Source organism: Mirounga leonina, unplaced genomic scaffold (genome assembly GCF_011800145.1).
Source record: "Mirounga leonina isolate KUSES-001 unplaced genomic scaffold, KU_Mleo_1.0 Mir_174, whole genome shotgun sequence".
Lineage (NCBI taxonomy): Eukaryota > Metazoa > Chordata > Mammalia > Carnivora > Phocidae > Mirounga > Mirounga leonina.
In genome coordinates this window covers 25,834,452-25,848,196 of record NW_023270451.1, presented here as the reverse complement: position 1 = coordinate 25,848,196, position 13,745 = coordinate 25,834,452, and the positions used below count along the sequence as shown (strand labels likewise).

The 13,745-nt window shown below is 40.6% G+C and overlaps 1 protein-coding gene across 1 annotated transcript in view; it reads right to left on the bottom strand.

Moving 5' to 3' along the window:
• The window catches only part of GLCCI1 (glucocorticoid induced 1), a gene marked incomplete at its 5' end in the record, with an annotated part of 111,657 nt that overhangs the window by 16,441 nt on the left and 81,471 nt on the right, over positions 1-13,745 (bottom strand). Inside the window, one exon of the mRNA XM_035021392.1 lies at positions 1,415-1,625. Coding sequence (XP_034877283.1) covers positions 1,415-1,625 — 211 coding nt within the window. The remainder of the gene's footprint in view (positions 1-1,414; positions 1,626-13,745) is intronic.

Here is a 13,745-nt window from a genome sequence, read left to right as displayed (position 1 = left end):
CATAGTATATGTTATGAGGAAGTGACTAAAGGTGTTTGCGCCAGTAGGATGATGCCTCAGTGAAATCAAGGTTCCCTCGTCTGACATTCTATGATCTATCAGGACTTCCCACCCGAAGCAAAGAGATGCCTGTGGTACTGCCTTCAAGACATCCGTAATGGAGACAGGAAGTGCACAAGGCTTGTCAATCAGGAAAAGGTGAAAAGCAAGCGGAGAACGGCTGAGATCCACCACAGAAAGGAAAGCAGAAGACAAAGTCCAAAGTAACTTCTATTTAACATCTCAGCAGAGTTAGGCATAATGATGAGTGAAAGAAGCCAGACACAAGAATACACATGCACCATTCCATTTCTGTTAAATACAATAACATGGAAAAATTAAATTATGGTGGTGGAAATCAGAACAGTGGTTACTTCCAGATGGAGAGGGAAGGGGGCCCGAGGGAGCCTTCTGGGATGCTAAAAATGTTCTGTATCTTCAGCTAGGTAGTAGTTTCGTGAGTGCATACATATGTAAAAATTCAATGGGCTGAGCACTTAAAATCTGGCCATTTAAATGTAATAATACCTCCAAATAAAACAAATGAAGGGGAATGACAGTCAAATGAGGACAAGGACCACAAAAATCCTACAAGATTCTGTCACCTTTACCTTTTTAAGTTTTAAAAGTCTGGTCGCCTACGGTGGACTTCTCTATGGTGAGAAGCAGTAAATGTGTGATACGTTCAGTGTTTCTTTGGAAGTGGCTAGGGAGGTAGAAGCTGGGCTATCTTTGCTGCCTTCTGTGTCTGGGTCTGAGGGGGCCAGCAACTGAAGGGAGAGAGTAAGTGGTGGCCAGGTGCCTGACACAGGGACAGGAGAGTCAGGGGAGACAGCTGAGGCCCGACAAGTAACAAAAATCCCAGAGGTGCCGCACTCTCGTTGGAGTTAGTTAACGATTCTTTTACATACCCCACCAACACGTGATATCTGGTAGGTACTTATCAAACTACCTACTTGGTTAAAAATATCCCCACCCTTCCAACAGAGTATCTAGAAATTACTTCCTCCTAAGTCGATCTGGGATGACGACATCGACCGTTAGGCATGCGCAGTATAACCTCTACCACAAGCATCATCAGCTCGGACAATACCCCGTGTGTCATGGGGTGTAACGCTGTGGGCACTGCATGGGATAGCTTTCATCAGCGGTCAGAACCATGCGCTGCGCTCCTGACACATTTATGGAAGATGTTTGTGAGAGTCACAAAGAAGGGGGCACGGGAAGCCGATGAACGAACCTACATTAACCAGTCCTTTACGACCCCACCCTTCCACCACAGGAAAAAAGGGATGCAATGGTCTGAGACGCAGAAAGGATAGCGAGCACGGCCCTACGACGAACCGTCTATCCCAGCGGCTGACTCCCGTCTCACCTTTATCACGCTCATAGAGCAAGTCTTCTGCTGAGCAAGGGCTACCGTCCTGGGACCCGGGGGGGCAGAAGGGGGAGACGCAAGGTGAGTGGCTGCTGCAGCTACTGCTGCGCTCCGGCACCGAGGGCGTCTGGGTGTCGATGCTGCGCGTGCTGCTGCTCCGGCAGTGGGCGGGCAGCGGCGCCCTCCGGCCGTCCGGGATCTCCACGGGCTGGAAGAGAAAGAGGCGTCACGCGTGGGAGCGCCAGGGCGCACGAGCAAAGGGCCCACAGCGGAGGCGGCACGCCGCGCGGCCGGCCTTCCACCCTCCACGACCGCCTCGCCGCGGCCGGGCTTCAGACGGCAAAGACACCAGTCTCCGACTGCGTACGCTGCCTCGACTGAGCGCGAAGCTTCCTTCGAGCCACTGGGGAAGGATAAGCTGTCCTACAAATTCCGTAGCTCTCTGGAGGTACCCGAGGCTAGCCCTTCCCGTAACGCCCCTCCAGGGTAGGGGAGTCCCCAGCGCCTACCACCGTGTCTGGCCCAGGCAGACACCCATCCAACCACCAGGTGCCGCGCGAAGTGCTCGAACTGCAAGAAGTCGCTCGGACTTGCTAGTAGGAAAAGCAGAATCGCATACTCGCAGGTAGAGATTTTTCTGTCTGTTCATTCTTTATATTTTTTAGAGATCAGAACAGAACCATGTTTTCCACTTCCTTTACAGATTACCCAAAATTTCTAATAAAGACATTTATTCTATTACTATTCCATAAAGGATGTTAATGTAACCCAAAACAATTCTACTGTTTTGGTATCCATCTATGTAGGACAACTCATAATTTGGCTTGGTTCTAATGCACTGTTCTGCGCGGCAAAAATAAGAAATAGAAATGAAACTATAATCACAGAAACATATATTTTAGACCCGAAGAGACCGTAGAGCTCTTTTCAGCCTCCTTACAAATAAAGAACCTACAGCTTAGTGCAGCTGATGTCATGCTGATTACATGGCCTCAGGGCTTCTGTCACAGCGGACCCTCCCTACTCTGCTTCGGCTGTAAAGATAAATCTTACTCCATTTTCCCAATCTGCCTACTAACAAAGTTCAATGAGTAAAATTCTATATATTAATCACTTAAAATATTTTGTTCTTATATAGGCAAGATTGCAAGGCTAAGAAAAAGTACCAATATATTCCTATACTCTTAGTTTATTTACAACTTATTTTCACTATTTACTGTTTTTACTCTGAGCTTTGTCATTTCAGAGTTTTCAGAAACACTGTCAGAGAGAAAAATGGAGTAAGATAAAACTAGGCAAGACTCAAGATGGATAATTTTTTCTATAACAAATAATCAAGTTAAGTGAAGGCTGAAACCATTAACTACTGAAATACAAACTGCATTTATCTACACAATGCTATTAAACCAAACCTATAGCATCGTCACAACCTGACAATGACTACTCTACTATAAAAAGAATATTCAATTATGTAAATATTAGTTCATTTTGTAAACAAATAAAAAAGTAAAACTTTCCAATTAAGGAAAGATATATTCCCAAAGGAATATTACTTTACTTGGTCAAATGCTAAGAAAATGTTACTTTATTTAAATTTTTTTCTTTCATTTAAATAAAGTTAGATTTTAATTACAACTCTGCACTAAACCTTAGAATGAACAAAGAATAAATCATTGGTGCAGGTGTTTTTGGACAAAATTGCCTAGCAGTATAAGATGTGTGAAGTTCCAGGGTAACCCATGAGCAAAGGGCATTTTCAAAAATGTATTTGAGGACTTCAGGACAGAAGTGTGTCTTAAAATTTAGATATATAAGTCAAGGAAAATGTTACTTTTTATAAAAGCGTCAGTACTGTTAATCAGTAAAAGAATGATGTATAGATTTGTAGTTAAAATACTTAAGAATCTGAGTTCTCTTTCATTTGTGTCCTTTTTGATAAACACAGTCTTTCTGTATTCCTTTTTCTTAATCTAGAACAGTAATATATATATATCCATTTCCTTAACCAACTTGTTTTGTTGGAAGGTTACAAGAATTGTAAGAACGAAACAGATTTTTAAAAACAACTATTCATACAAAATAACAATAGGAAATATAAAGGCTTAGAACACTGATACACTTAACAGGACAATTTTCTTTTTTTAGCTCCTGGCAGGTTCACTAATGGTGACATTTTGTTTATTAAAACTTTGGGGCACACTTAATTGTCAATCTAAAAAATTCTAAAAATCAGTATTTTAGTTGTAAGTGTGAAGGTTACCCTAGAGTAATTCTGAAATGGCTACTATGAAATTAGAATACGACTTATTTAAAAGCAGAACATATATATATACAAAATTTCATTTATTAAGTATAATGTACATTAAGTAAAATGTACATTAGTTTCAGGTGTACAACATAGTGAATTGACAACTCTATACATTATGAAATGCTCACCACAAGTGTAGCTACCATCTGTCACCATATAATGCTATTATAATACCACTGAGTATATTCCCTATGCTGTACCTTTCATCTCTGTGACTTACTCGTTTTTTTTTTTTTTTTTTTAAAGATTTTTATTTTTCAGAGAGAGCCAGCGCACAAGCAGGGGGAGCGGCAGGCAGAGAGAGAAACAGACTCCCCACTGAGCAGGGAGCCCGAATTGGGGCTCGATCCCAGAATCCTGGGATCATGACCTGAGCCGAAGCCAGATGCTTAACTGAGCCACCCAGGCGTCCCTAACTTACTGGTTCTATAACTAGAAGCATAGACCTCCTAATCCCCTTCACCCATTTCGTGCATCCCCCTCCCCCCTCCCCTCTGGCAACCACCAGTTTGTATTTATGGATCTGTTTCTGTTTGCTTGTTTTGTTTTTTAGATTCCACATATAGGGGAAATCATATGGTATTTGTCTTTCTCTGACTTATTTCACATAGCATAATATTCTCTAGGTCCACTCATTTTGTCACAAATGGGCAAGATCTTATTCCTTTTTATGGCTGAGTAACATTCCATCGTGTGTCTATTATATAATTATATATGCTTTTCGTATATTTTATTTTATGTATTAAGTTTATACATATTTAAACACACACACACACCACATCTTCTTTATCCATTCATCTATCAATGGACACTTAGGTTGCTTCTATATCTAGGTTATTGTAAATAATGTTACAATAAGCAAAGGCGTGCATGTATCTTCTTGAATTAGTGTTTTTGTTTTCCTGAGGCTATATTAGTAAGTTTTCTATCCTAGTACAGTTTTGTTTTGAAGTTCTTAAGGAATCAGCAAATATGTGACAGATTCTTTCATCCTCAAAAAATTAGATTTTTCACTAAAGTGAATTTTTTTGGAAAATTTCATTTCCTTACATTTAATGCTTTTAAACATTACTTAATGAATTAAGGAAACATTTTAATGATCAACAGCTAAGAGACAGCATAATTTCCAAAGAGCTCCTTTATAGTATGATAAGTACAAAATAGAATGTTAACATGAAACATCTAGGAAGAGTAAATGGCACAAATTTTTGGTAAGATAATTTTAGCAATATTCATCAAAATTTAAAACATACAAATGTTTTGATCCACCAATTTCACAAGAGTACATGTTTTCTAAAGCACTGCTTCTGATGAGAAAAACTGAAAACAATCTAAATGCCCATCGACAGAGGACTTCTAAGTTATGGTGCATTCATATAATGATTCACTAGATATTAGAATACACACAATTATCAGGAACGATATACAAGATATTTCCCATAATGCTCATATCTGCTAAGCAATACTGAGAGTTGAAAGAAAGTCTTACTTATTTTAATTGTATAAATATAAAATTGAACTGTTTGGATTTTGAAATTAAATCAGTTTTAAAACCTGCACATTACTTAAAGGAAAGACACACATTTGACATAAATTAAATCATTATTTTGGTTACCCCCCAAAAAATCACAGGGGTAATTAAGTCAAAGGCTACTTGATGTTTTCTTTTGTTGAGTATACATTTAAGATGTGGTCAAATATAGGTTCACATGCAGTAGTGTCCAGATTTCTTTTCTAGGATATAGGTAATTTATAAAGCATTTTTGGCAAATTCAAAATGGTTCAATGACCTAATCATAAGGGAATGTTAAACTAAAAAACTCTTAGAAAAAAACACAATTATCATTGTGACCTGAGATTAGGCAATGGTTTCTTAAATATGACATCAAGGGCGCCTGGGTGGCTCAGTTGGTTAAGCGACTGCCTTCGGCTCAGGTCATGATCCTGGAGTCCCTGGATCGAGTCCCGCATTGGGCTCCCTGCTCAGCAGGGAGTCTGCTTCTCCCTCTGACCCTCCCCCCTCTCATGTGCTCTCTCTCATTCTCTCTCAAATAAATAAATAAAATCTTTAAAAAAAAAATATGACATCAAATATACAAATAACAAAACAAAAACAACAGGAGTTCCTGGGTGGCTCAGCCAGTTAACCGTCTGTATTCAGCTCATATCATGATCCCAGGGTCCTGGGATGGAGCTCCCTGCTCAGTGGGGAGTCTGCTTCTCCCTCTCCCTCTGCCCCTCCCCCTGCTTGTGCATGCTTGTGCTCTCTCTCTCAAATAAAATCTTTAAAAAAAAAAAAAAAACAATAAATCAAACTTTATAAAAACTGAAAAAGTGTTTGTTTCAAAGGACATCATCAAGAAAGAATGAAAGACAACCCACAGAATGGGGGATATTTTCAAATCATACATCTAATAAAAACTTATCTAGAAAATAAACTTCATAAAGAATTTCTACAATTCAATAATAAAAGGACAAATAATCCAGTTTTAAAATGGGGCAAATGATCTGAATGGACAAATTTCCAAAGAAGATATACAAATGGGGAGTAGGAGACCTGGATTTTGTCTGGTCCCAGGAATTCAGCTAGATAGGGATCACACCATTCTGAACACCTACAAACTCAACAGGAGATCGAAGAAAAGAATAGCAACAACTCTCTGAACAGAAAAGTGACCACATTCTGGAAGGTAGGACATGCGGAGAAGTGACTCCGAGGCAATATTCGGGAGGATAGACGGCGGGGGAGGGGCCTCCGTCGGCCACTTCTGGCAAGTGACAGAGCCTCGGAGCACAAAATCAGAACTTTTAGAAGTCGGCTCTGCTGAGGGATGTCACTCCACTGGCTAAGCAGGGGGTGGAACCCTTGTGGGACAGTGTGGTCTCAGGACCCTCCGGGTCACAGAAAGACCGGGGGTGCCTGAGTGAGGCAGAGCTCCCAGGTATCGGAGCAGGGAAGCCAGCTGCAGAGACCGGAGCCAAGGCGCGGGCTCTCAGCTCGGGGTTGCCAAAAACTGTGATCCGCGGCACAGTCTGGCCACTGCTCCTCCAGCAGGGACCCAGCAAGTGACAGATCCAGGGAGACTCCCCTTTCTCCCCCAGGAGGAGCGGCGCGGGAGCGCACCGCAGGACTCTGCTGGGATTGGAGACTCCACATGGGGTCGTGTGCCAGAGAGAGAAACGCTCGGTCACAGTCTGGGTGAGCACGGAGTGCGGCTGCAGACAGGGAGACGGGAGTGATTAAATGCTTTTCTCTGGGGGCTCACTGAGGAGCGGGCCCCGAGTTCTCGGCTGCTCCAGGGTGGAGATTGGGAGGCCGCCATTTTCAATCTCGGCCTCCAAAGCTGTATGGAGAGCTTGCAGGGAACAAAAGTTCCCGAGAGCAAACCGGAGCAGATTACTTAGCCCGAAGGGCAAGGGCGGGGCAATTCCACTCCGGCAAAGACATTTGGGAACCATGGCAACAGGCTCCTCCCCCAGAAGATCAGCAAGAACAGCCAGCCAAGACCAAGTTTACCGATCAATGAGAACAGCAGAACTCCAGCACTAGGGGAATACTGCACACAGAATCCATGGCTTTTTTACCATGATTCTTTAGTCTTTCAAAGTTAAATTTTTTTTAACTTTTTTTTTTTGAATTTTTCTTTTTCCCTTTTTCAACCAACATCTTATCAATCCCTTTTTTAAAAAACATTTTTATTTTTCATTTTTAGAGTCATGTTCTATCCCTTCATAGTAGTTACCGTATTTTTGGCATATATATATATATATAAGTTGTTCTCTCTTTAAAATTTTGAGATACAGTTTCTTCTTTTTTTTTTTTTTAAAGATTTTATTTACTTATTTGACAGAGAGAGACACAGTGAGAGAGGGAACACAAGCAGGGGGAGCAGGAGAGGGAGAAGCAGGCTTCCTGCAGAGCAAGGAGCCCGAGGTGGTGCTCAATCCCAGGACCCTGGGATCATGACCCGAGCTGAAGGCAGACGCTCAATGACTGAGCCACCCAGGCGAACGAGATACAGTTCCTTCTAACAGATCAAAATATACTCTAAATCTCTAGTGTAAGGCTTTGTTCTAGTCTCCTGCCTGATCACATTCTCTCCCTTTTTTTTTTAAATCCTCTTCTTTCTTTTTTCAAACAACTTATCAATTCCTTTCATAAAATTTTTTATAATTTTCATCTTTACAGTCATATTCCATCCCTTCGTCATATCAACCCTTGTTTTTGTACATATGTAAGTTTTTCTTTCTTTAAAATTTTGGGAGGCACTTTCTTCTAACAGACCAAAATACACCCAAAATCTAGTGTGTGGCACTGATTTATGTGCCAGCCTGATCATATTTGATCATATTCTGTTTTTGTTTTGTTTTGTTCTGTTTTTGTTTGCTTTTATCTTTTTCTTTTTTCTTTCTTTCCCTTTCTTTTCCCCTGGCTTCAGGTCTTTTCTGATTTGTTTAGAGTATATTTTCAGGGGACGTTCTTACCCTGTTAGCATTTTGTTCTCTCATTCACCTATTCTCCTCTGGACAAAATGATAAGACGGAAAAAATCACCTCAACAAGAAGAAGAAGAGGTAGTACCAACTGCCAGGGACCTACTCAATACAGACTTTAGTACGACGTCGGATCTAGAGTTCAGAATCATGACTTTAAAGATACAAGCTCGGCTTGAAAAAAGCATGGAAGTTATTAGAGAAAGCCTTTCTGGAGAAGTAAAAGAACTAAAATCTAACCAAGTCGAAATCAAAAAGGCTATTAATGAGGTGCAATCAAAAATGGGGGCGCTAACTGCTAGGATAAATGAGGCAGAAGAGAGAATCAGTGATATAGAAGACCAAATGATGGAAAATAAAGAAGTTGAGAAAAAGAGAGATAAACAACTACTGGATCACGAGGGCAGAATTCGAGAGATAAGCGATACCATAAGACGAAACAACATTAGAATAATTGGGCTCCCAGAAGAAGAAGAAAGAGAGAGAGGGGCAGAAGGTATATTGGAGCAAATTATAGCAGAGAACTTCCCTAATTTGGGGAAGGAAACAGGCATCAAAATCCAGGAGGCACAGAGAACCCCTTCAAAATCAATAAAAATAGGCCAACACCCCGACATCTAACAGTAAAACTTACGAGTCTCAGAGACAAAGAGAAAATCCTGAAAGAAGCTCGGGAGAAGAGATATGTAACCTATAATGGTAGAAACATTAGATTGGCAACAGACCTATCCACAGAGACCTGGCAGGCCAGAAAGGACTGGCAGGATATACGCAGAGCACTAAATGAGAGAAATATGCAGCCAAGAATACTATATCCAGCTAGGCTGTCACTGAAAATAGAAGGAGAGACAAAAAGCTTCAGGACAAACAAAAACTAAAGGAATTTGCAAACACGAAACCAGCCCTAGAAGAAATATTGAAAGGGGTCTTCTAAGCAAAGAGAGAGCCTAAAAGCAACATAGACCAGAAAGGAACACAGACAATATACAGTAACAGTCACCTTACAGGCAATGCAATGGCACTAAATTCCTATCTTTCAATAGTTACCCTGAATGTAAATGGGCTACATGCCCCAATCAAAAGACACAGGCTATCAGATTGGATTAAAAAACAAGACCCATCGATATGCTGTCTGCAAGAGACTCATTTTAGACCCAAAGACACCCCAAGATTGAAGGTGAGGGGGTGGAAAACCATTTACCATGCTAATGGACACCAAAAGAAAGCTGGGGTGGCAATCCTTGTATCAGACAAATTATATTTTAAACCAAAGACTGTAATAAGAGATGAGGAAGGACACTATATCCTACTTAAAGGGTCCATCCAACAAGAAGATCTAACAATTGTAAATATCTATGCCCCTAACATGGGAGCAGCCAATTATATAAGGCAATTAATAACAAAAGCAAAGAAACACATTGACAACAATACAATAATATTGGGGGACTTTAACACCATCCTCACTGAAATGGACAGATCATCTAAGCAAAAGATCAACAAGGAAATAAAGATTTTAAATGACACACTGGACCAAATGGACTTCATAGACATATTCAGAACATTCCATCCCAAAGCAATGGAATACATTCTTCTCTAGTGCCCATTGAACATTCTCCAGAATAGATCAGATCCTAGGTCACAAATCAGGTCTCCACCTGTACCAAAAGATTGGGATCATTCCCTGCCTATTTTCAGACCACAATGCTTTGAAACTAGAACTCAATCACAAGAGGAAAGTTGGAAAGAACTCAAATACATGGAGGCTAAAGAGCATCCTACTAAAGAATGAATGGGTCAACCAGGAAATTAAAGAAGAATTAAAAAAATTCATGGAAACCAATGAAAATGAAAACACAACTGTTCAAAATCTTTGGGATGCAGTAAAGGCAGTCCTAAGAGGAAAGTATATAGCAATACAAGCCTTTCTCAAGAAACAAGAAAGGTCTCAAATACACAACCTAACCCTATACCTAAAGGTGCTAGAGAAAAAACAGCAAATAAAGCCTAAATCCAGCAGGAGAAGAGAAATAATAAAGATCAGAGCAGAAATCAATGAAATAGAAACCAAAAGAACAGTAGAACAGATCAACGAAACTAAGAGCTGGTTCTCTGAATTAACAAGATTGATAAACCCCTGGCCAGACTTACCAAAAAGAAAAGAGAAATGACCCAAATCAACAAAATCATGAATGAAAGAGGAGAGATCACAACCAACACCAAAGAAATAAAATTATAAGAAGATAGTATGAGCAACTCTATGCCAGCAAATTAGATAACCTGGAAGAGATGGATGCATTCCTAGAGATGTATCAACTACCAAAACTGAACCAGGAAGAAATAGAAAACCTGAACAGACCTATAACCACTAAGGAAACTGAAGCAGTCATCAAAAATCTCCCAACAAACAAAAGCCCAGGGCCAGATGGCTTCCCAGGGAAATTCTACCAAACATTTCAAGAAGAATTAATACCTATTCTTCTGAAACTGTTCCAAAAAATAGAAACGGAAGGAAAACTTCCAAACTCATTTTATGACTCCACCATTACCTTGATCCCAAAACCAGACAAAGACCCCGTCAAAAAGGAGAATTACAGACCAATATCCTTGATGAACATGGATGCAAAAATTCTCACCAAAATACTAGCCAATAGGATCCACCAGTACATTAAAAGGATTATTCACCACGACCAAGTGGGATTTATCCCTGGGCTGCAAGGTTGGTTCAACATCCGCAAATCAATCAACGTGATACAATACATTAACAAAAGAAAGAACAAGAATCATATGATCCTCTTAATAGATGCAGAAAAAGCATCTGACAAAGTACAGCATCCTTTCTTGACCAAAACTCTTCAGAGTATAGGGATAGAGGGTACATATCTCAATATCATAAAAGCCATCTATGAAAAACCCACAGCAAATATCATTCTCAATGGGAAAAACTGAGAGCTTTCCCCCCAAGGTCAAGAACGTGGCAGGGATGTCCACTATCACCACTGCTATTCAACATAGTATCAGAAGTCCTAGCCACAACAATCAGACAACAAAATGAAATAAAAGGCATCCAAATCGGCAAAGAAGAAGTCAAACTCTCACTCTTTGCAGACGATATGATACTTTATGTGGAAAACCCAAAGGACTCTCCCCCAAAAACTGCTAGAACTCATACAGGAATTCAGTAAAGTGGCAGGATATAAAATCAATGCAGAGAAATCAGTGGCATTCTTATACACCAACAACAAGACAGAAGAAAGAGAAATTAAGGAGTCGATCCCATTTACAATTGCACCCAAAACCATAAGATTCCTAGGAATAAATCTAACCAAAGAGGCAAAGGATCTGTACTCAGAAAACTATAAAATACTCATGAAAGAAACTGAGGAAGACACAAAGAAATGGAAAAACGTTCCATGCTCATGGATTGGAAGAACAAATACTGTGAAGATGTCAATGCTACCTAGAGCAATCTACACATTCAATGCAATCCCCATCAAAATACCATCCACTTTTTTCAAAGAAATAGAACAAATAATCCTAAAATTTGTATGGAACTAGAAAAGACCCCACATAGCCAGGGGAATGTTGAAAAAGAAAAGTAAAGCTGGCGGCATCACAATTTCTCAGGCTCTATTACAAAGCTGTCATCATCAAGACAGTATGGTACTGGCACAAAAACAGACACATAGATCAAGGGAACAGAATAGAGAGCCCAGAAATGGACCCTCAACTCTATGGTCAACTAATCTTTGACAAAGCAGGAAAGAATGTCCAATGGAAAAAAGACAGTCTCTTCAACAAATGGTGTTGGGAAAACTGGACAGTCACATGCAGAACAATGTAACTGGACCATTTCCTTACAGCACACACAAAAATAGACTCCAAATGGTTGAAAGACCTCAATGTGAGACAGGAGTCCATCAAAATCCTAAAGGAGAATACAGGCACCAATCTCTTCGACCTCAGCCGCAGCAACTTCTTCCTAGAAACATCGCCAAAGGCAAGGGAAGCAAGGGCAAAAATGAACTATTGGGACTTCAAGATAAAAAGCTTTTGCACAGCAAAAGAAACAGTTAACAAAACCAAAAGACAACTGACAGAATGGGAGAAGATATTTGCAAATGACATATCAGATAAAGGGCTAGTATCCAAAATCTATAAAGAACTTATCAAACTCAACACCCAAAGAACAAAGAATCCAATCAAGAAATGGGCAGAAGACATGAACAGACATTTTTCCAAAGAAGACATCCAAATGGCCAACAGACACATGAAAAAGTGCTCAACATTGCTCGGCATCAGGGAAATCCAAATCAAAACCTCAATGAGATACCACCTCACACCAGTCAGAATGGCTAAAATTAACAAGTCAGGAAAAGACAGATGTTGGTGGGGATGCAGAGAAAGGGGAATCCCCCTACACTGTTGGTGGGAATGCAAGCTGGTGCAACCACTCTGGAAAACAGGATGGAGGTTCCTCAAAAAGTGGAAAATAGAGCTACCATACGATCCAGTAATTGCACTACTGGGTATTTACCCCAAAGATACAAATGTAGGGATCCGAAGGGGTACGTGCACCCCGATGTTTATAGCAGCAATGTCCACAATAGCCAAACTGTGGAAAGAGCCAAGATGTCCATCGACAGATGAATGGATAAAGAAGGTGTGGTATATATATACAATGGAATATTATGCAGCCATCAAAAGGAATGAGATCTTGCCATTTGCAACGACGTGGCTGGAACTGGAGGGTGTTATGCTGAGCGAAATAAGTCAATCAGAGAAAGACATGTATCATATGACCTCACTGATATGAGGAATTCTTTTTTTTTTTTTTAAGATTTTATTTATTTGAGACAGAGAGAATGAGAGAGAGAGAGCACATGAGAGGGGGGAGGGTCAGAGGGAGAAGCAGGCTCCTTGTTGAGCAGGGAGCCTGATGCAGGACTCGATCCAGGGACTCCAGGATCATGACCTGAGCTGAAGGCAGTCGCTTAACCAACTGAGCCACCCAGGCGCCCGATATGAGGAATTCTTAATCTCAGGAAACAAACTGAGGGTTGCTGGAGTGGGGGGTGGTGTGGGAGGGATGGGGTGGCTGGGTGATAGACATTGGGGAGGGTATGTGCTATGGTGAGTGCTGTGAATTGTGCAAGACTGTTGAATCACAGATCTGTACCTCTGAAACAAATAATGCAATATATGTGGAAAAAAAAAAAGAAGATAGCAGGAGGGGAAGAATGAAGGGGGGGAATCGGAGGGGGAGATGAACCACTCTGAAAAACAAACTGAGGGTTCTAGACGGGAGGGGGGTGCGGGATGGGTTAGCCTGGTGATGGGTATTAAAGAGGGCATGTATTGAATGGAGCACTGGGTGTTATGCACAAACAAGCAATCATGGAACACTACATCAAAAACTACTGATGTAATATATGGTGATTAACAGAACAATAAAAAATTTAAAAAAAAAAGAAGATATACAAATGGCCAATAGCACACAGAAGATGCTTAACATCATTAGCCTTCAGGA